This window comes from Phycomyces blakesleeanus (genome assembly GCF_001638985.1).
Source record: "Phycomyces blakesleeanus NRRL 1555(-) unplaced genomic scaffold PHYBLscaffold_2, whole genome shotgun sequence".
NCBI classification, from domain to species: Eukaryota; Fungi; Mucoromycota; class Mucoromycetes; order Mucorales; family Phycomycetaceae; genus Phycomyces; species Phycomyces blakesleeanus.
In genome coordinates this window covers 652685-673390 of record NW_017265135.1, presented here as the reverse complement: position 1 = coordinate 673390, position 20706 = coordinate 652685, and the positions used below count along the sequence as shown (strand labels likewise).

At 37.5% G+C, this 20706-nt stretch overlaps 7 protein-coding genes across 7 annotated transcripts; 3 read left to right on the top strand and 4 right to left on the bottom strand.

Annotated features, from left to right (window-relative positions):
- The first annotated feature begins 2616 nt into the window (after nucleotides 1-2616).
- Nucleotides 2617-3419, top strand: PHYBLDRAFT_157200 (hypothetical protein). The gene is made up of 3 exons (XM_018433583.1): nucleotides 2617-2719; nucleotides 2800-3112; nucleotides 3197-3419. Exons 1-3 carry the CDS (start codon nucleotides 2637-2639, stop codon nucleotides 3365-3367), a joined length of 567 nt encoding a protein of 188 aa, XP_018297319.1. The 5' UTR covers nucleotides 2617-2636; the 3' UTR covers nucleotides 3368-3419.
- Nucleotides 3420-4698: 1279 nt separating this feature from the next.
- PHYBLDRAFT_176642 (hypothetical protein) lies at nucleotides 4699-7851 on the bottom strand. Its single transcript, XM_018437808.1, has 9 exons — nucleotides 7678-7851; nucleotides 7286-7551; nucleotides 7033-7159; nucleotides 6830-6966; nucleotides 5801-6777; nucleotides 5551-5730; nucleotides 5287-5469; nucleotides 4992-5225; nucleotides 4699-4938 (listed from the first exon to the last, which is right to left on the bottom strand). The coding sequence occupies exons 1-9, from the start codon at nucleotides 7824-7826 to the stop codon at nucleotides 4846-4848; spliced, it is 2346 nt and encodes a 781-aa protein (XP_018297318.1). The 5' UTR covers nucleotides 7827-7851; the 3' UTR covers nucleotides 4699-4845.
- Nucleotides 7852-8073: 222 nt separating this feature from the next.
- PHYBLDRAFT_15389 (hypothetical protein) lies at nucleotides 8074-8292 on the top strand (the record flags this gene model as incomplete). Its single annotated transcript, XM_018433284.1, has 1 exon — nucleotides 8074-8292. One exon carries the CDS (start codon nucleotides 8074-8076, stop codon nucleotides 8290-8292), a length of 219 nt encoding a protein of 72 aa, XP_018297317.1.
- A 411-nt stretch (nucleotides 8293-8703) lies between these two features.
- Nucleotides 8704-9427, bottom strand: PHYBLDRAFT_5581 (hypothetical protein; the record flags this gene model as incomplete). Its single annotated transcript, XM_018440203.1, has 3 exons — nucleotides 8704-8794; nucleotides 8864-9050; nucleotides 9110-9427. Coding segments are annotated over 3 exons (596 nt in total), but the record flags the coding sequence as incomplete, so codon positions are not given.
- Nucleotides 9428-12856: 3429 nt separating this feature from the next.
- PHYBLDRAFT_139307 (hypothetical protein) lies at nucleotides 12857-13150 on the bottom strand (the record flags this gene model as incomplete). The annotated part of the gene is made up of 2 exons (XM_018430195.1): nucleotides 12857-12975; nucleotides 13087-13150. The coding sequence occupies 2 exons, from the start codon at nucleotides 13148-13150 to the stop codon at nucleotides 12857-12859; spliced, it is 183 nt and encodes a 60-aa protein (XP_018297315.1).
- Nucleotides 13151-15212: 2062 nt separating this feature from the next.
- On the top strand, nucleotides 15213-17314 carry PHYBLDRAFT_179053 (hypothetical protein). Its single transcript, XM_018438093.1, has 6 exons — nucleotides 15213-15406; nucleotides 15545-15608; nucleotides 15749-16125; nucleotides 16238-16301; nucleotides 16396-16679; nucleotides 16743-17314. The coding sequence occupies exons 1-6, from the start codon at nucleotides 15325-15327 to the stop codon at nucleotides 17156-17158; spliced, it is 1287 nt and encodes a 428-aa protein (XP_018297314.1). The 5' UTR covers nucleotides 15213-15324; the 3' UTR covers nucleotides 17159-17314.
- A 43-nt stretch (nucleotides 17315-17357) lies between these two features.
- On the bottom strand, nucleotides 17358-20544 carry PHYBLDRAFT_58322 (MIZ-type zinc finger transcription factor; the record flags this gene model as incomplete). Its single annotated transcript, XM_018440297.1, has 9 exons — nucleotides 17358-17710; nucleotides 17825-18248; nucleotides 18349-18413; nucleotides 18510-18615; nucleotides 18801-18914; nucleotides 18991-19220; nucleotides 19359-19855; nucleotides 20088-20302; nucleotides 20527-20544. The coding sequence occupies 9 exons, from the start codon at nucleotides 20542-20544 to the stop codon at nucleotides 17358-17360; spliced, it is 2022 nt and encodes a 673-aa protein (XP_018297313.1).
- Nucleotides 20545-20706: the final 162 nt, after the last annotated feature.

Sequence of the window (20706 nt, the reverse complement as noted above, 5' to 3'; positions counted from 1 at the left end):
ACTTTCTATCTTTCAAATATGGTATTGCGTAAGTGTACCCTATTCATCAATCCAGAATTCATCCCGACTAATCCAAATCGAAAAGCAAACACAAAAGTATACCCTGTGAAGTTCATTAGTAGAGATTTATATTCACAACTCGAGAGATCTCTAAGGTAAGCATTGCTATACGACAACGACAACAGCTGCATATTGACCACTGACTACATTCACAACAGAGAGCTCGCGAACAGAAACAAAACCCAGATCTCATTCAATTTCGAAGACCAGGTAGATAATCACCAAAAAACAATGACATCTGAATCACTTTGTGTGCATGTATAAATACCTACTGACCACTTTCAATAGTACTTTGATATCGAAGGTAGATCTCAGGACGCCTGCGAAGACACGTAAGTTATAAAATTTATCAATATCATACTTTCTCTAACAGAAGAATATGTCCATCCACAGTGAAAGTCGCATAATCCAGGCTTTACTTCCTGAACTCGTAAGCAGCTAGTTTGAATAGATAAACAGATGTATCTAAATACACAATGTGTATCTTTAATCAACTTGACCCGTGTGGCTCAACAATGCTCTTTTTTTAAAAAAAAATGTGTTTTAAGAATCGTGATATTGATGATGCCAAACTCAAAGGCACCTACAAAGACAATTTGAACCATGTTTGCCAACCTGTCGATTATCCATCGGAAAATAACCAGCCCATATCGCGTACACCCGCCAGTCCTCATGCTCAGCTTATTGAGGAAGGCTCTCCGACCTCACCTGGCGGAAGACCTTTTGATGCCGTAATTGTCCCAGCATCATCTGGGCGCAGAAATGTGGCCCCATATTATAAAGGAGATACCGATGATTCAGATGACGAATATTTCAACCAGAAACCCGAGTTCACCGAGACCTTTTTAATTGCCAAGAACGTAGCAAACCCTCAAGATGTCCTTATTGGACCACCAATAGGAAATCTTCAACCTGCTGATTACCTCAAAGTCGTTGGACAGGATACCAATACCGAATGTTGCCTGGTTGGCAGGGTGTGTAAAAATAATAATCAAATAAGGAGAGATGGATAAATGAAATATCTAACAAGTTTTCAGGAGGTGAGAATAACTGGAACAGATGAAGACGATGTGAAAGATGCCCTGGAGCGTTTCAAGAATCTACAGACACTTTATGTAAGTAATTGTGTAAAGGGAGAAGAAAAAGAAAAGCAAAGTATTGACATCTAGTGCAGAAAAGACGTCGCAAGGGTACAACTGTTGTACCCTGTGTGCATTATCCCGAAGAGTCAGGGTTCTATGAACTCTATTTCTGCCGATTGGAGCAATATGCTCACAAGTCTCTGGTCTATCTAAACGAGGATATGCCCCGATCACTCCATGTTCTTTTGCCAGTATTTAAGGATCCAAAAACGGGTGATTATAAAAAGCCAAAGGATCTAATAACCGGCCCACCAGCCCAAACCCCAGTCCCAGCCTCAGCTTCAGCACCTCCACCACAAAAAGAAGCAATCTCACTGTCATCGTCGTCGTCATGGAATGGACAACCAAATGGAAACGCATATGCTCAAGAACAATTAAATAGAACCATGCAAATGGTAGCTCAGCAGCAACAACAGCAACAACAATTCCAAAAGTCTCGTCAACCTATCCAAAAAAGACCAACCAAGCCAATCGTATCTTCTGTTACAACCCCCAACCCCAGAGGTGCAATGCGAGAAGATGAGACACCACTGTGGGGAGAAAACAGAGCATTTGTCAACAACTGGTCTGCTGCTTCCAACAATAATGCCTTTAGCAGCGGTCCTTCTTTCATAAGCACTAGCTCGCCAGGACAGCAAAAAAGCACACCACAGGATGAATTCCCATCCTTAGCTTCCACAGCACCAAAGCCGACTGTTGCTCCAAAAAATAATACTGCTCCCAGACGTGTTATTCGCATAACACCCCAAAAGTCAAACAGAAATACACCAGCACCTGAGACAAGCTTATTAGAGAAGCAAGTATCCATATTCCCTTTTATTTTTCGGTTCGTTAAGGGAGAATCACATACATGTTAGCTAACATTTTGAGCTAATTAGGGTCAAGGAGTACAACCAGAACAATATGAGAAATGCTTTAGCTGAAGGGTAAGTATATTTTATTCTACTCGAGGAATAATCGGGTGATACTGACTACATCTATTGGTAGTTTGAGGGGAGTCCAGGGATTTAAAGGTGAAATCACCTTGTCAGCCAAGTAAGGAACAAATCAATATATGCATATAGATAGCCAAGGTGATTTAATTTAATGCGCGTGTTTTTTTTTAAAAAAAATTAGGCTTGGAAAGGTTCTGTGGGGTAATTTGAGGGAAGACGTCTATAAAAATATGTGGAAATTCCAGGATATCAAAGATATCGTTATGAATGAAAAGGGTGCTACGCCTGTATTCAACAATGGGTATGATTGTATCTTAGTTGAAGTGAGCTTGAAATTAACAACGCGTCTTTTTATTTCTCAAGTACAACCAAATCAGAAGAGATTTACAAAATGATACTGTCATTGCCTCCACCATCATTTGAAAGAAAGTCCTATTTTGAAATACATGCTGATGTACGCAACCAGCCTATGTTGCCTTATAAACGGGTGGTTATGTATATGACCCAGGGTGTCGTACAACTGGACAAGGTTGTAACTCGCAACAATCCTGTGACAGAAATCAACTGGATATCATTGGACAGGTAAAAGAAAAAGAAAAGAGACAAAGAAATGCTATGGTACTAGATATTATCAATGCTATTGCTGATCTATATTTTATTAGAATATTTGACTTCCAGATGTCACTCAAAACGCAGGAAGTTGTACGATCGGATGTCAAACCGTATACAACCTTCATCAAAAGGGTAGCTGCAACTCTGACATCGAACACACTTACATATGAGGATGTACCGGACTTCTTAAAAGTACAGGATGTCCTTCACAAACATACAACCAGACACAGACTCCATTACCCATTCATTATTGAGATCACACGCACACAGCGGCTAACCAGAACCCCACAGCCTACCATGGGAATAACATCCCAGAAGATTATGTGCGCCTATACTGGACTGGACATGTGGTATGACGTGGAGGTAAAGTATATTTCATTATTTTTCACCACCTCTCTTAACCAATACCTAATTAAAATCATTTTTATTTACTTACCAACTCTACAGGTATTTTATTCTCCCCATAAAGCAGAGTTTGAGCTTAACAGAAAGCTGGCTGTTGGAAAGCTGGCACCTTGGACAGTCGAGACTATCTTGGGCGAAAATGATAGCCAACTCATCGAGTACGTCCGGTGCCTTCTTTTACTGACTGAGAAATATCAATCAGTTGTATCATGAAAATATAATTTATTATCTATTTAATATAATATGTATATAACTTGGCATAAGTATGCTTTACAGTCTAAGAAAGAAATGTTTCGCACCCTGACGCGCTATTTGCACATCTGCTTTATAACCTATATTTTATATTTCTCAACATCTTAAAAAAAACTGACTAACAAATCTACCGTAATGCCAAATATTCAAAACAATAACTCTCGCGGGCCCTATAACAGGCTTTCAGATTTGATGAAAGGAAGGATCCTTGGCCTTCAACTTGATGGAAATAATGCTGCAAGCTTTTAAGCTAAGCTGAATGTACCCAAATCAACAGCTCGATATTTTTTAAAGAGATATGAAGAAAGAGGAGCGGATGATAACTTTAAATGATCTTGTTGATGATGCTATTGCTGACATGGGAAAGAATGCCAGTAAGGCTACTGTGCGTAAAGCTTTACACAACATGGACTTTTTTTTTGCCGTAAACCTTTATCAAAGCCTTTGCTTAGCAAAGCACACATTTCTAAACGTCGAGCTTAGTAAACCCCCCCTGTGCGAAGCTGGAACAAACAGTGGGAAACTGTTATTTGGAGGAGTGAGTCGCCATTTGTGCTTTATAAGAAGAATACAAACAGCAAGCTCTGCCGCCAAACTGGTGAGAGGTTTGATACGGATCACTTTGTCCCGAAGGTGCAAGGAAATGGTGGATCGGTTACGGTCTGGGAGTGTATTTGGTCGGGAAAACTTGGTCTACTTGTTTTCGTAGATGAAAACATGAATGGTTCAAGATAAATAGAAATTCTTCGAGACCATTTCATTCCGTTCTTCATGCTCTTCCTGCAGCTAGCAGTGATTGCTACAAGTTCCAGGAAGATAATTCCAGAGCCTATAAGTCAAAAATTACAAGAAGGTTCAAGAATGAACATGTCCTTGATGTTTTGCAATGGTCACCCAACAACCCAGACCTTAGCCCCATCGAGAACATCCGGAGAATTATTGAAAACAGAATTAGAGCAAGACACCCTGGACTAAAGTCTCTGAATGAGCTAAAGGCTGCTTTATTGGAAGAATGGAAAGAGATATCAGTTGGTACTTGTAGAAGATGCTGCTTGAATAGTCCAAATTGATTGTCTTTACTTAGGAAAAAGAAATTTAGACAAATTCGCTATTAAAGCTGTATCTTCTTTTTTACATTATTAATGTATATGTATTTTTCTTTTTTTCAAGTATTATATATTCAATAAGCATTGTACACCTTTAGAAGTGAATTTGAAGTTGTGATATCTTCTTTACCGTGCATAGCCGATGTGAAAATGAGAAAAACATTTCTTTGGTGCTGTATATTGCTTATATATATATATATGTGTGTGTTTTTTATGTTTTATTTTCAAATAAATGAGGGTGAAAGATCAACATGTTATTCTTAACAAGGTCTAGAAAAAGAGAGATAAAGAGAGATAGAGAGAAATAAAGAGTAGGGAAATAAAGATAGAAGATTACAAAATAGCGTGTTGAGAATATAGCAAAGATCTGATTTTGTAATAATCTACAGAAAGTACGCCTTCTACCAACAGCTGGCCAGCTCCAGTCTATCTCAAATGTTAGTATATGTTTAGAAGTATGTATAAGAGTATATTTTTACCTTACGAACGGCTACCTGGTCATTGCAGACCAGCATACCTTCACCTTTGAATTCAGCCGATATACCTTCAGCTTGGAGTATCCGCTTGAATTCTGTCAAGCGTACATCTCCAACAAATACAGAGGGTTCCCATTTTGAAGGTTCTCCAGAGATTGCGACATCTAGGGAAGGAGTAGTAGAATCTTCTGGGAAGTGGATTCTGCCAGAAACTCGTGCCAATTCATAATCATCCAACTACAAATATATGATTAATAAGTACAGACACAAACATAATAATAAGCTTTATAGTAGTTACCTTTGAGAATTGAAGAGAACTGACAAGAGCATCAGTAAGCTTTACACGGTAAATGTTTGTGGCTGCAGAGACATTGAGGACCTCTCCAACAGAAGGTGTGAAGATTTCCTTTGTGAAATGATCCATACTCTGACATGCCTGTGCCAGATCATCTGTTGACTCTTTTCCACCGTGGACAATAATCTAAGTAAAGTAATAAAACGTTATTATTATTGGTTACCCTCTAAAATAAAATCCAGATCCTTCGTTTTATTTTGTACTTGCCAATTTCCTTGGTGCAATCTGTGGAAGAATGGTCTTCATGGATCTACCATCCGACAAACCCTCCAGATCTACATAACGTAACAAGCAATGGACCTGAATGTCTTGTTCATTTTTGATATATTTTGTAGGTGTTTGATCTCTGCCAGGCAGTAATGGTTCTTGTATATCGATTTGCATTTCCTAATTATTCAAATTTCAGTCCCCTTTTCTTTCTTTATTTATCACGCTCTTATTTCTAAAAAAAAAATACCTCTTCTTTTCCAAAATTAGCTCCTTCGCCCACAGTATTACGCTCGGCCTGGATCCTGTCAAGGTCCGAGTCTTTCATGTAGTGTTCAATTTGAATGGCTTCACCATAATCATCAATCTTTTTGCGTTTTTCGAGATAAGGGAACATGCGATAACTCTGAGCCTGTTTAAAGAAACCGCCAGATCTGCCTGCATCTCGCACATAAAGATCATACTGCGTTGTCATCAAGTCCTCCATTGTATCATCGGCTTCGTCAATATCAGATACATCAGACTCATCTTCTTCCATAATAGTTTTACTCCTTGCAATCATGGCTGCTTGAGCTGCGTCTCGTTCAGCCTGAGCACGTTGGATGGCTTCATGCTCTTGGAGTTCAACACCTTCAAGAGGAACACGTCTAAACACGGTGAGATGGTGCTTAGTATCATAATCGATAGCAGGTTTTACAGGGGTCTTTGTACGTCCATTTAAAGGTACACTTTCGTTGGTTGTGCTTGTCATCTCATCTGTTGTTTTGTCCCAATCATCATATAGCTTGCGAGCCAATGATCCAGGTGCGGATCGATCTGTCAAAATAAGTGTATTGGTTGCCTGTCCTGGTGTATTTTCCATCCATCGTAAGAAAAGGTCGCGAGCAAAACCAGTCTCCAAACTATCGTTACTTGCGATTACAACTTTGGGACCAGGGTACTGATCAAGATCTTCAAGCTTGTGACAGAGACGCAAGTATTTGAATTCAAAGGGGTTTTCACGAGTCTGAGAAAAGTGTTTCGTGAGGTCATCTCCCATCCACTCGAGCATAATTTTTGCAAAATGTGCAGTGTGATAACTGGTATTGGTGAGCATAATAAGAGGAAATTGCAACTGATTTGTGGTCCAGTGCTGGTCGAGTAAATATGAGAGTTCGAGTACACGCGCAGATGAATCGGTAGGTAATAATACAGAGCCATTGTTACGTAAAGTGCTGATCATAGTGTCTGGAGTACAAAAATGGTTCATCGTACTGGATTGAATTGAATTGTGGCTTACCAAACATGGCAGCATAACGATCCTTGCGAGCAGGATGAATAACGGCTGCATTGAGTGCGTCTGTAATCAAGAGAGATGGGCGAGTAAGGGAATCAAGTACTACGCCACCAGAGTGCAAAACAGTGCCATCCAGATGGCTTTTTATAAGAAATACACAATAATTAATTATATCCCAACAAAACATCAGATTATCATCGCCTTACCGTTCTTTGCGATGGTTGAAATCAACGGCATAGACAATCTCATCTGTATCTTGTTTAATTTTCCAAATGGTACCACCGATTGTATGAGCTGCTGCATAGGCAGTAATTGTAATCCCACGACACTTTCCTATAGTTAATTTAGTCCTCCTTCAGTTAGTTACAGTGTTATATTATTTTTATGCGATTGATTCAATGTACACGACGGAAATTCAAAACTTCATGTGTTATATATAGACATATAGATATATATTACCAGGTAAAGCAAAAGGTTGAGAATATCTGAGAGAAGTAATCTTGTCAAAAGCATTGTCGACATCTTCAAGTGTAAATGTATCGAAATTCATCTCATTGGTTTTGGACTGATACATGTCATATAGGCACATCTTGCCCATGTTTACTACAGGGACAGTCGAATAGACAGGACATGTCATCCCAAGATATGAGCGTGCATAGGGGTATGCGCCCAAATGAGGTAGATCACTGTGAGAGATGAGAACTGCATCGATCTGCTTTGCAATCCTGACAAACAAACAAACAAACAAGAGAAGCAAAAAAAAAAATAACGAGAAAATTGGCATGATAATTCATTTTGTTTATTCTGGTAATCGATGTAGCAAATACTACATGTATATTTAAATAACGTACTTTTTCAAATGGTATAGATCATCAACCTTAAATGAATCGGACCATCCACAATCCAACAACAACTTGACTTCATCTATCTCTAAAAGGTAGCATAGAGCGTCTTCGTTCTTTGCGCCTGAAATAGGCGTGAACTTGATATAGCTTGTCATGCTCGCTCAACTCAAATGACAAGAGAAAAAGATGAAGAGAAAAAATAATAAAAGGACTACGGGAGATTTTTCCTGCAAGCTACAAAAAAGTAAGCGTGACGTCCACCTATTTTTTTTTCTCTTTCTTTTTTTTTGGTTGTTGCTGGTATTATCTTTTAAAGGATATAAACAAAAACGCACGCTTTTTTAGACATATACTCGAACCTTTTGTTTAATTATTTATTTCTTTAAAAATTGGGCTTTAATAATGTCAACACCTGAAGACGACGATCCATACAATGCACGCATAGAAAAGACTGGATGTGCCGAAGAAAACGAGATTCTCCAATTATGCTTTTACGACAAAAAAGACTGGCGGCTTTGTAAAGAAGAGATGCAACGGTTCAGAAAATGTTTCCAAAATAACCAACAAAATGCTGGAAGCAAAGCCTTGGCCCAATCCGAAAAGAACAACAACAAACACTAGATTATGTTATTGTGTATATACAGACATTATTTATAATCTTTATTTGTTTATATCAATTGTCACTCGTCATTCTTCACACTCGTAACTGGCTTTTCGAATTTCTGAATTATCCAGGAAATGAATCTGTTGAAGGGCTTCATAAACCTCTGGATGAAGGTTTAGACTATATGCACGGGAGAGAACTTGAAATGCCAGAACATGCTTGATTACAGATGCTGAGCAAAGAAGATAAAAAGAATAATATTCGGTGTTTTGATAATTTAAGTTTAATACTTCACTTCCTTATATATATATATATATGCTTTACCTGTGATGCGAAACTTGTTATAGTTCACCAGACGAGTACTTAGGCGAGCATTTAATGCGGCATCTTCAACGGAAGTTTTCCAAGACTCTTCATTATCAGTGTGCTCAATGTAGGTAGGAAGCTCTGAGTTAAATACAAGATCTGAAAGGTATAGACCAAGAAATGGGATGCAGCCACGCCCAGACAGTGTGTGGCCTGGATCAGTTTCGCTTTGAGTGAGTATGCTCTCGACAGCAGAAGACTCGGCTACATCCTCAGTAGCACGTGTCATGCAATCCCTAACATTCTTCCAGTTACGAAATGGCTTGGCCAACTCCTTGAGTTCTCCAAAGATGTGTAATTCATAGTGGTCTACTCGCTGCCATGTCTTCTCGAGACGAGACACTGCAGGAGACTGCAGGCCCAGGAGTACTTGCATAAGAGTACTGTAGTTTCGCTGATGGTAACATTTCTGGTCATCCACAATAAATAAACATGGTATATAAATTATGCATCGGCTGAATAACTTACCAAGGCGATGCGAATAAATTTCTCAATTGCTTGTACGCGTGTCTCAATAGAACGTGTTCGGACAATCTCAGATGCAACCCATTGACATATCTTGTTAAAGAACCCGATCAGTTCATCTACCCCTTCACGTACACATGGCTCTTCCAATATGTCTGTAGAAGGATTGCTGGCATTGCTTGCCATGGCTCTCGAGCGTTTTCTCCAACGTAACTCAGCCAATTCATCCCAGGTTACATTCTGGAGCATTTGTTGTTCTATAATGCAAAACTGCTGAGCAACGATTTCTGATCGATGTCGTAATACAAAGGGTTTGTATGAAAATGAGGCTAGTGAACTAGGTTGTGGCTGAGATGAGTTATTTGTTGGAGAGTTGTTGGAACGTTTTGATCGTACACTCCCAGAAAGGGGAGAACGATTTGTTGACGGAGTACCTGGAACAGTATGCTGAGGACAGAGTGGGTTTGGGTGGCGTAGTGGACGATTTGTTCCAGAATTAAGGGTTGGGGTTGATACCGAGCTTGAGAGGTGAGGGGTAAGTGAAGAGTAAAAGATCCGACTAGAAGACCTAGCCAGCAGGTTTCCACTATGTTTGTCACACATACAACGAAGATGTGCTGGGTCATTTGATGACGAAGATGACGAAGTTGACGTCGAAGAAGTTGAAGAAGAAGAAGAAATACCATGCAAAAGAGAGTGACATATTGTAGGCACGGATCTTTTGAGGGTCTTGATACTAAAATTCATCTTAGCTGTCCATGCAGTATCTTCGTTAACACTGCGCTGTGAGCTAGTAGAGAGGCGCCTGGGCCGCGCTAAAAATGGAAGGACTGGTGTGGAAACAGAGGGTTTAAGATCACGTAGAGACCCCCCTCCTGTGTGAATAAGACCAACAGCCTTGTCCTTTTTCGGATGGCATGTGGACACAGATATCCTAGAAGACTGATCGCTCCATTGTTGAGAACTATGTCGAATATCAGATACAAGACTTCCCATCGATAGACAAAGTGAGCCAGACTCATTCTCGATGTCAAACAGCTTGCGTTGGCGTTTGAGTACGTTTCGTAGATTCTTAATAATTCGTTCATCTCTCGGAGATTGCATAATAACTGGGTGCGTGCGTAGCTGTGATAGAAACGTGCATAAAATGAACCGGAGTGTTCGTGAAGGAATGAAATCATGAGACCAATAATGAGTCAACCAGTGGCGAATTGCAACAAATGTTCTACCTTTTGTAATTAATAGACCGTCCACACATAATGGTCAATTACTCACCGTATTCGTACCAGCTGGCGTTCGTCCGAATCTTGCATAAGAGCCCACCGAAAACGGAGAATAAGAAGCTTACAGAGTTTGATTGGGGTAACAAATTGACGGTATGTCAAGAAAAAATCCATGAGAAAGTCAGAGTCTATAGATTTGAATTTTTAAAAAAAATGTAAATTTATTGAACACACACAAGAAAATTACGGTTACCCATTTCTCTTGTGAGTTTCTCGACAAGTTTTTCCACAGTCGCTGAACTCATCATAGTTAAATTACGGTTACTGTAATGAATAAAGCTCGGGTTGTCTTGAGCTAATAAATCATAAACATGTGGATCATTCTCTACTGGAAGTAGAGGCGGAGGTGTATCTGTGATGGATATATACTCTACTGTCTTTTTCTCTTCGTCGTCTTCTTCGACCCCTACCCATCCTAAGCTATTGCTGTCTGTTTGTTCGTTTTCTGGAAGGCTAGCGACGGCCATGATTGCCGATACAATGCCTTTGGTCTGGTTGTGACTACACCCCAATGAAGAGTTCCAGCTGTCATTATTACCGAGATGTAATGAGGTGCCGAGGGATGAACTTGGTCTGCGTGCAAGGCAACTTGGTTCGTTTTGCAGACGAGGGACGGCAAGGGACTTGCGTCTACGAGTAAACATTTTTGTGAGTAGCTTTTGATGGGAGATATTTGTTTGAGAGAGAGAGCGAGATGGCTGTAATGGTCTCTGACGTCTGTCGCTCGTATTAGGTGGCTTCGCGTGAGTTTCTTTTTGAGGCTGTCTTGACAAATAGCTAGAAATACTATTTAGTGCATTGTCTGTCACTCTGCATAAACAAGGGGCAAAATAATCCCCAAATGTTTGAAAGGCCGCCCTTACTCTGGATCTGAGCACCCCGGGTGAAGAGTAACCCAGCCGTAGATCGTTGCTAGGCGAAGACATTCCTTCGTTGTAGATTCGATGCATGAGCTGTGTCGTCGTTTTGGTGAGACTGTGATGTCGGAATCAAATGCGATGATTGGTGATGCAGGTGGGGTGATGACGTCTGGATGAGTGATGTTCTTTTTTATGAGAAGGTCATCAAAGGATTTTGATCTTCGCCTACAATAAGTGTTTCAGGATAAGAGACGATTTGAAATGTATGTGTACGTATATGTAACAAAATATATTATTGAATAGTCGATAGCCTGGCACTTGTCTCGAATAAAAAAGAAAGAAAGAAAAGTTACTTGAGTGTTGGGTCAGGTAGAGCAGAGAGATACAATGGTGCACAATTGTTCATGATGTGACAAGAGTAGTGAACAGAAAAGAAAAAGAGTTGCAGTAATGCTATGAAATCAAATCAAGCCGCAATCAGATGAGTGGGTGATCATGGCAAGCTTGTCAGCGGGAAGAATGACTAAAAAGGGACAAGTTTGATACAAAGACTTGATTACTTGTAAAGATGCTCCTTGCTTCTGGTGCCTTGTATTCACTACTAATCTAGTAGTAAATAATTCAGAATAGAGCCATAGCACTCAAGATACTCACATTCCAGTCCTTTTAGAATATTTATCTTGGACCTTCCCCTTCAACAAATTCTCTTTTCTTAATGTTTTCATGACGAATGGAAACAGGGGCTAAGATGAAAGATTAGTATGGTTGGATGTGCACTGTAACCCGTCTCAATAATTATCTAATTATTTGCTTCTTCAATAATATACATATATATAAGCTATATGTCTGTATTTAAGTAAATTAATATTAAATCCTCGCCCCCTTTTCTATTTGTATCCCTTGATAGAAACCAAATCTAACAGAAAAGTTTGACTTCAATATTCGAAAAGATTTTTTTTTTTTACAAAATTTGGTTAATTCTAGCAACTTAACAATGCTATTTTGTATATACATAAAAGCTTTTCAGTAATTCACTAAATGAACAAACACATAATTTAACAAATATTGATAGGATCTATGGTCTGTGCCTTGGAGATCAAATTCAATTCAATAAAAGAAGTCAACTCCTTGTTTGGATGGCTGGAAATGAAGTTTATCAATTCTTGAAGGGGTTATATGCATCGTACTAATTTGCTTCCGTGGCAGACGAGAATTACTTGTGTTTTCTTCACCTCTATCTCTCTTTCTTAGAGGTTTGTGCTGAGGTATTGGTTAAATAAGGAGATGGTATCACGAAGAATGAGTAAATATATATAAATATATGCAAGAAAGGGGTTAACAGGTTGGGTCCAGAAATAAGGATTTCTCATCCGTAATCTGTCAGTACTGTATTTAGAATATGAAATAAAGTAAAACACATTTGTAAGACGTACAATTTGAAAATTTAAGTCGCATAATTCGAAAAAATAAGTCGCACTGATTTTTTTGTATTTATTGGTCGGCTACAGGGCAAAGCACTGAAAGATTGGCTTAGTATGCCTGAATTTTTGTAGTACAATATTTATATGAGAGGAAAAAGGTAAAAAAAAATAAACGAAGGGAAAAAACTACTCCAAGAAGCGCCTTATCACCACAAGTGTCTTGACTGCTATCACACCAGAAAGGAAGGGCTGTTCGTCCATGACAGAGGCCCAGTGAGCTCCCCAAATAGCATAGATTGTAAAGGCTACAACCAGAGTTTGTGTGCGTTTGGAGATGGAAGTATCACCAAAAGTCATCGTGGTCCAGAGAGAGGCCAAGAGCGGAATCAAAATTTAATTGTAGACAATATGCTTACCTTTTGTCAACGAAACGAGAATGAAATTTCGACAAAGAGAAATTGGTTTGGAAAAAGTAGACATCTACTCAGACATTTTACCTATGTGTCTAAATGTCTCAAAGATACAAACTAATTTGGATACAATGATCGGATTGTTATTGCCGCTGTTGCTGTTGACTGCTGCTTGTTTGCTTGCTTTTAGCAGATCTTTGTAAAGCGGTTAGATTTTTGACTTTTGCATTTTTATTTCTGCACAAGTACTCAGATTCATTAACATTTTCAGTGGTTAGATCTCGAAAACCTTATATATAGTGTATATTAGCCACATTGAGGAGTGGATATTGGTCAAAAAGAGATGGTCAAGTTGTGCTTATTTTATAAGAGACCATTTTACTTTCTTGACGATATAAAGTTGTCTTTTATTTACTGGTCTGTCAAACCTGTAATAAATTGCGGCAACGAGATGTTAATACTGCAAAAAATATGATGACAGTTACTTTGTCAACTTGAAGAGGCACCCATCGACCAACCGCTTTCCAAAGATCTGGTAAAAGCAAGCAAACAATCAGCAGCAGCAGCAACAATCCAATCACTGTAATGTAAACAGGTTGTCTCTTGGAGACATTTAGACAATTATTTCTCTATATCTTTAAAAAGCTTATATATTTAAAAACTTGGAATATAAGCACACGATTTATCTGCCTTTAAATCCTATGCAAATTTTACCATTTTACAAGCACATCACTTAAAGTCTACTATCCATTCAATAAACTGCTCAACTCATTCTTACCCATTATTTGTAATATATGGTAGCTAAACTTTTTTATAGCGAATATGTACATAAAACTTGAGGGTAGGGGGAGCTCTACTTTCAAAAAGTATGTTAATTATTTATTAATTTATTCTTTATATAGGTCTATGAATTCATCACAAAAAAGATGTGTGTGTCCGAATGAGTTTGTGTGCCTGGGTAGATTTTTTGCGGCAGACATGGCACAGCGGGGTACAAATATTAAGAGAGGCAAATTGAAGAGTAGAAAAAGAAAGTCTTTATCGATTGATATATGCATATTATTCTATCTCTTTAATAAATAGCACTTTCATAGTATCTGAATTTCCTAGCATTGAGATACTAACTCAAAATCAGCTCCAAACACCTCGAATATTATTTTAACTTTTTTTAATAAATAAAACTCTCACAGTACCTATTTTTTCTAATATTGAGATACTAATCCGAAATCAATCACAAATGCCTTAATTGCAATGCAGTATAATATTTAAATAAAATTATAATTGGGATAAGAGGGTCAATTACTTGTTATCAAAAAATAATAAAAAATTAAAGACAGTGAAAACTTGTAAAAAAGCAAAAATGAAAATGAAAATGAAAATAAAATAATTAATTTGAATTTCAAATGCCCAGTCTTTTTGGTAGATTGCAGGGCATTTTTGGAACTCAAACGGTCTAAGATGTTTTTAGTAATTTAAAAACACCTGGGAGCGTAGCAATTTTGTGAGGCTAGCAATTCTCGTACACAAAAAAAAATGCGGCGGTACTTTAAATTATTGTTTCTCCTAATGTCGTATAATAAAAATAATAAACATGCTTTACTTAGGAATTATAATCGTACTTTAGAAAAAATCATACTAAACTGTCTATTTTTTATGTGCTACAAGTAAAGTAGCAAAAACAGGTCGGCAAGTGAAAATTAAATAATTGGATTTCACAGTGTGGCCCTTTGGAGGGTGTTTTTTTTTAAAAAATAACTAAATCATTTTGACTTTGTTTTCTACTATCTATAGTGTAGAGATCTATTAAGAGTTTAAATAAATAGAAAATGCATTGGTTAGAACTAGTCAAAAGAAAAAGAAAAATTTGTGTAGAAATGAAACTCCCACCTCCTTCCACCCTTTCTTCTATTCTCCTTCTCACTTTCCCCTCTCTACTCTCCATTCCACTATGTACATTTTCTTTTTTCTCTTTTCTTTTTTTAATTTTATTTCTATTCCGCACATCTCCCTTTTTAGGAACTGTGACCGTGCACACAGTTTTTGAAGGTCCTTAATTTTTTTATATTATATGTTGGTTAAAACTTACTGCAATCCAACTCGAGTTCTTAAAAAAATATTAAAAATAAGTAGAAGGAAAGAAAGAAAAGAGGACAACTTTATTATTATAAAATATACAATTAGAGTGTCTCTATCCGGGTACGCATTCTGAATCCTTTTTCCTTTAAAAGAAAGACAAGTACAAAGATGAGCGTCATTACATCTGATGAAAAGACAAAATATGCCGAAATCTTCCAAGCGCGTGGTGCAGTTAATGGCTACATGTCAGGTAACAATACTAATGCTGCTACTACTGCCATTACTAAAAATTATAATAATTTCTATAATTCTTTTTTGAAATGAAAATAATGCACAATTAATTCTCTTAATTTACTTGAATTATTTATATAAACATATATTCCTGTAGGCTCAATTGCAAGAGATGTCCTTTTGAGTTCAAGCTTACCACCAGATAGACTCGAAAGAATTTGGTAATAATATTAATTAATAAATAAATAAATACAAATTACAACCTATTTCTTTTCTCTTCTTCTTTTCTTTTGTGTTTGCTAAATTAACAAGTTTCGAATGCATTATTACTTGGTGTGCATATATCACTACTCTTATGCAGGGACCTTTCAGATATTGACAAGGATGGAAGTCTAGATTTCGAAGAGTTTTGTATTGCTATGCATCTTACGTTCGAGTGCATCAATGGAGCCGAAACACCAACCAGCCTACCACCATCATTAGTTCCACAATCCAAAATACATTTATTTCCAAATGGATACATGTCACAACCGCATTCAGGAATGATGCCTCAGCAGACAGGAATGATGCCACAACAGACAGGATACGCACCCTATCAACAGCCTTATGCTACTGGATATACTCAGGCTTCACCAGCTTCCGGCCCAGTCGAATTTAGTTGGGACATGACACCACAGGACATGACTTCATACCAAAATATCTATTCAAAATATGCGAATGAAACCGGCAAAGTAAAGTGTATGTTTTCAAGACCATAAACCAATCAAATGTCGATAATTTCTTTTCATGCGTACAATATTATATTTTTCTCATTTTACCTTTTTCTTTTCTTTTTTTTTGGTTTCTATAGTTGGCTTAATGGATGACTTTTACAGATCTCTTGGGCTCTCACATGCAGACCTATCCGATGCATGGTAAAAGAGAGAGAAAGATAATATATACATATTTCATCAAAATTTGTACTAATATTTTAAGCAAACTTTATTTTTACTTTTTATATTTCACCAGGTCGTTGGTGGATGTAAATCACACTCTAGCTCTTACCCAAGATCAATGTATTACTTATTTCCATATCTTGAACCAACGGACGAAAGGGGCTCCTATCCCCAAAGAACTTCCCCCGGATCTTCAGGCAGCATTTGCAGGCGAGTACGCTGCTGATTTGGGAGAACGTCCGGGAGCAGGCACTGGAGCACGCAAGGGCAACAATCAATCGATGTCCAAAAGTGCTCAATTAGCTGATAGTTATGTGAACCGCCTTGGTGTGGCAAGTACCTCTCTTAGCTCCAAAGGTAATAATGATAATGATAAGAATATAATAATATATTAACGTCTATATATATATATATATATATGCGTGTGTGTGTGTGTGTGTGTGCAAATGATAGGAACATCTGTAAAGGGGGAAAAATATGATGAGGAAGAAATGTTGAAACGAGAATTGGCAGCCTTAAAACTGCAAGCAAAAGAGGCCGAGAAGCGTGCTCTGGCCATGAAAGAAAATAACTCTGCCCATGATTTTGAATCACGTCCTCTACGGGACCAATTCCAGGCCTTGTATGATTACAAGTTACAACAACTCACTAACCAAGCCGACGTTGCTGACAAAATCCAGAAGCAATCTAGGGACATTGAGGTCGGACGTGATGCAATCCGTCGATTGGATAGACTTGTCGAAGAAGCGCGAGACAAGAAGCGAGAATTGGAAGCGTTACTAGAAGAAAGAAGAATGGAGGTTGTGAAGACAGATCGATTATTAAACGAGGCATGATTGATACATCTCAGTTTATCAAATACGCAAACACAGACATCCACATCTTTTATACACATCTTTATATGTATACGAACAAAATAAGAAAATAAGATCATTACTTATTGAGGAAGAAAAGGAAAAGAAAGATAAAGCTCAAGAGTTATTTTAGATATTTAAAAGATAATATTTAAATTTAGGCCTTTTATTTTCATTCTTTTTAGGTCTTTACGATAACTTTTTTGTCTTCGTCATCTTCTTCTTCACTGTCTGTAGTTAGGTCAATAACAAGTGGGCGATTTTTGTTTTTTTCTGTACGCCGTAATGACCTTGATTTTTGGTCCTGGTGGTTATAATTAGATGTTACATGGCTGCCAGCACTGCTGCAGCTAGGATTTGATTTCAATGGTTTGGGTTGCGCTTTAACATCATCGCCTTTCTCTTTCTCTTTATCATTACGATTGACATCTTCATTTTCTTTGGATTTGGATTTGGATTTGGATTGGCATTCGCATTCGCATTCGCTTTTATCGTTGTCTTTAACTTTGATGTTGTCTTTGCCTTTGCCTTTGTCTTTGTCGCCATTATTATTAATATTACTACTACTACTGCTACTACTACTATTATTACTATTACTATTATTATTACTACTACTACTATTGATATTACTATTAACATTATTATTACTATTGTCGTTATCGTTGTCACTGTCACTGTCGATGCACAAAATAGCTGGAGATGGATTAGCTGGATTATTCTCTTTTCTAAGATTTGTTTGAGGCGATGCGGATGTTATAGGGTTGTCATCAGAATCGTAATCTGCGCAATCTTCACCATCGTCTTCACTGGAATTTCCACCGCCAGATCCCTCTTTCATCTCTCCGTTCGAGTCTATCTGTATGCTTTCGATCCTTTTGCCCACCCGGGACAGAATGTCTGAAAAGTGACCATCGATAAATAACTCTCGGTGAGATGAAATGGAACATGAACACACTGGGCATTTCCATGTCGGTGTTTGCTCGTTCATGGATAAGAATGTAGTTAGATCGTAGCACTGCAAATGTTGGCATGCGATGCTTCGGCAGGGTATTCCGATACGGCTAAAGCCAATCTAGAAAGTTGTAATATAAGTTTGACTATACTTTATTCCTAGATTAAATTTGCTCGCGCATACGCGTAAATATATATAAATAAATAAATATATAGCTTACAGGACATCTTGTAGTCAATGTTGCATAAGTGATTACAATATCTGTGTCGCTGTTGGTGTTCTTGACTAAATATAACAATAAATAGTCATTCGTTAATCATTTAACAGTTAAAATCAAACCTTTTTTCTTTATGTTTTGTTTCATTGATTTTCTGGACTTACAGTTCTCCAAAACGGTTTCTTTTGACATCGTAAAGTTTACGGTTAAATCCTCGACTAGAGCATTTACTGTACTTCTCTCGACAAATTCCATACATGCTAAATATCGCTAACCAAAGAAAATCAAACCACAATTATATAAACACACGCACACACGCACACACGCACACACACACACACATATATATATACAGAATATAGATTACGATAAAGAAATAATAAGAAAGACCCTTTCCTCCTCACCCACATTAATTGATATTAACTCAACCAACCACATTGTTTGACATTACTCACCTTTGTTGTATTGGCAAACAGCAACTCGACTTTATTTAGATGAAAGGGTTTTATCCAAGGTGTTACATCAGGAGCGTGTACTGTTCCTGGTTTATTTTTTAAACCACGAAGTGACTAGTGGATAGGCCCTCAAAAGATAAGTAATCAAATAAAAGAAAGAAATATAGAAAGATAAATAGAAGATACTTACACTCCCCTCTATTATGTGACCATTTATTCTCAATTCACACATGGGTGGGAATTCTATCAATGATTCTGCCGTTGGGTCGGTTTGGTCAGGATCTGGTGCTGCAATACAGAACATTCGTACTTGAAATATAGATCGTCCATCGTAAGGTCTGGGAAGTTTGAGTTTTTCGACTTGCTGAAGGCTCAATTTGAAGTTAAGGTGCTTTGATCCTCTTCCGTTTTCAGGCGTTACTTTTTTTTTAAAAGATAAAATAAAATCAAAGGCGTGAGATTTATTGGATGCTTTTAAGTTTCAAAAAAGAAAGAAGGGCGCCATATCATTCCCTTTATGTATCTAATATATCTAATATTAAGCTATGTGTATTTTACCTGGACACGAAACCGTGTGTGTTAATGTAGAGATACGTCGGTAAAAAGAATTTGGCTTGGTATTGATCAGCATTGGATTGTCTGTTCTGTATTGTGATGGAAATCCTTGACTGGTGGATGATTGATGCATATTGTTAGGATCTGACATAGATACTTGTGGGGTTTTTATCATGTATTCTGCTAGTTGATTAGGATTAGGCTGCTGTTGCGATTGTTCTTGGAGTAGATGGTGTTGCCGTGTCAGGTCATTTTGTTGCGTCTCATGAAGTAGTTGTGCCTGATTAAATTGTAATTGTGATTCTCGTTCATTTAGCTGTTGGCTTTGATCTTGATCTTGGAGTCTCCGTCGTTTTGGCCATGGTCCATCAGCTGAATTTGGTACGCTTTGTGGAAGAGTAGGCTGGGTCAATGTGTCTTCTTCAGCCACTCTTTCTTGTTCTTCCGGAGTAGTATCCTCCAACAGTTTAAAAGAGCCTTGAGAGTAAGTCCATGCCAACCTACAGTAATTATAATGATAATAATATATGTATCATATATAAAACAGAACATTTGTTGTCGATCAAATCAAATCGAATAAAATCGTATTAAATTAAGATGAGATAAATCAAATAAACATCAAGCTTAGCCTTGCCACAAATTGACTTTTTTTTATGACACAGTAACATGTCAAGTATTATTATTATTATTATACATAGATATGTATACACATAATAATGAAATATCTCTTACTTTTTATTGGCAGCAGTATTCATAAAGTCTATGACGTATTTTGCTTCTGCTTTATCACACTTTTCTACCAACTCGGGTAGGTGTTCGCTCAATCGAAGAACAATCTCGTCTTTTCTACCTTTGGTAGAGATTGTGTGATTGAATTTGTCGTTGACCATGTTAATAATGGACTTGAGATCGGGTACTCTGAGTGATCCCAGTGTATCATATAATAGCTGAATGCGTTCATTTATTATACAATGTGTAATATATAATGTAGTAATAGTAGCGGTATACATGTGTGCGTGTGTGTGTTCATATATTGTGAATAATGTTCAGTACGTGCATCTTCCTCTTAATTTTCTTCTTATTCATAATTCTCTACAGTCTATATAATATACACATGCCTGTACATGTATAATGATAAAGTAATAAGGATTGCACACCAAGACTAACTCACCGTATTACTTTCTACCATTGAGAAATCTGTTTAATCCTCAACAAAATCACTCTTTTTTTCTTCTTCTTCTTTCTTTCTCGTTTGAGTGGGTTGGAATCTTTGGAATTTTTCTTTGTTGACCTTATTTTGATAAAAATAAGAAGAACAAGAAGCAGAGGGGGAAAAGATGATATAAAAATA

Excerpts from the sequence above, each read along its gene's own strand:
- PHYBLDRAFT_157200 (XM_018433583.1), top strand. The coding sequence starts at position 2,637 with ATGACCCAGGGTGTCGTACAACTGGACAAGGTTGTAACTCGCAACAAT. Across the intron at positions 2,720-2,799 it reads AACTGGATATCATTGGACAG|AATATTTGACTTCCAGATGT; the intron begins GTAAAAGAAAAA and ends ATATTTTATTAG. Across the intron at positions 3,113-3,196 it reads ACATGTGGTATGACGTGGAG|GTATTTTATTCTCCCCATAA; the intron begins GTAAAGTATATT and ends CCAACTCTACAG.
- PHYBLDRAFT_176642 (XM_018437808.1), bottom strand. The coding sequence starts at position 7,826 with ATGACAAGCTATATCAAGTTCACGCCTATTTCAGGCGCAAAGAACGAA. Across the intron at positions 5,226-5,286 it reads GTTCTCTTCAATTCTCAAAG|TTGGATGATTATGAATTGGC; the intron begins GTAACTACTATA and ends ATATATTTGTAG. Across the intron at positions 4,939-4,991 it reads ACCAGGTAGCCGTTCGTAAG|ACTGGAGCTGGCCAGCTGTT; the intron begins GTAAAAATATAC and ends CATTTGAGATAG.
- PHYBLDRAFT_179053 (XM_018438093.1), top strand. The coding sequence starts at position 15,325 with ATGAGCGTCATTACATCTGATGAAAAGACAAAATATGCCGAAATCTTC. Across the intron at positions 15,407-15,544 it reads AGTTAATGGCTACATGTCAG|GCTCAATTGCAAGAGATGTC; the intron begins GTAACAATACTA and ends ATATTCCTGTAG. Across the intron at positions 16,126-16,237 it reads TGAAACCGGCAAAGTAAAGT|TTGGCTTAATGGATGACTTT; the intron begins GTATGTTTTCAA and ends TGGTTTCTATAG.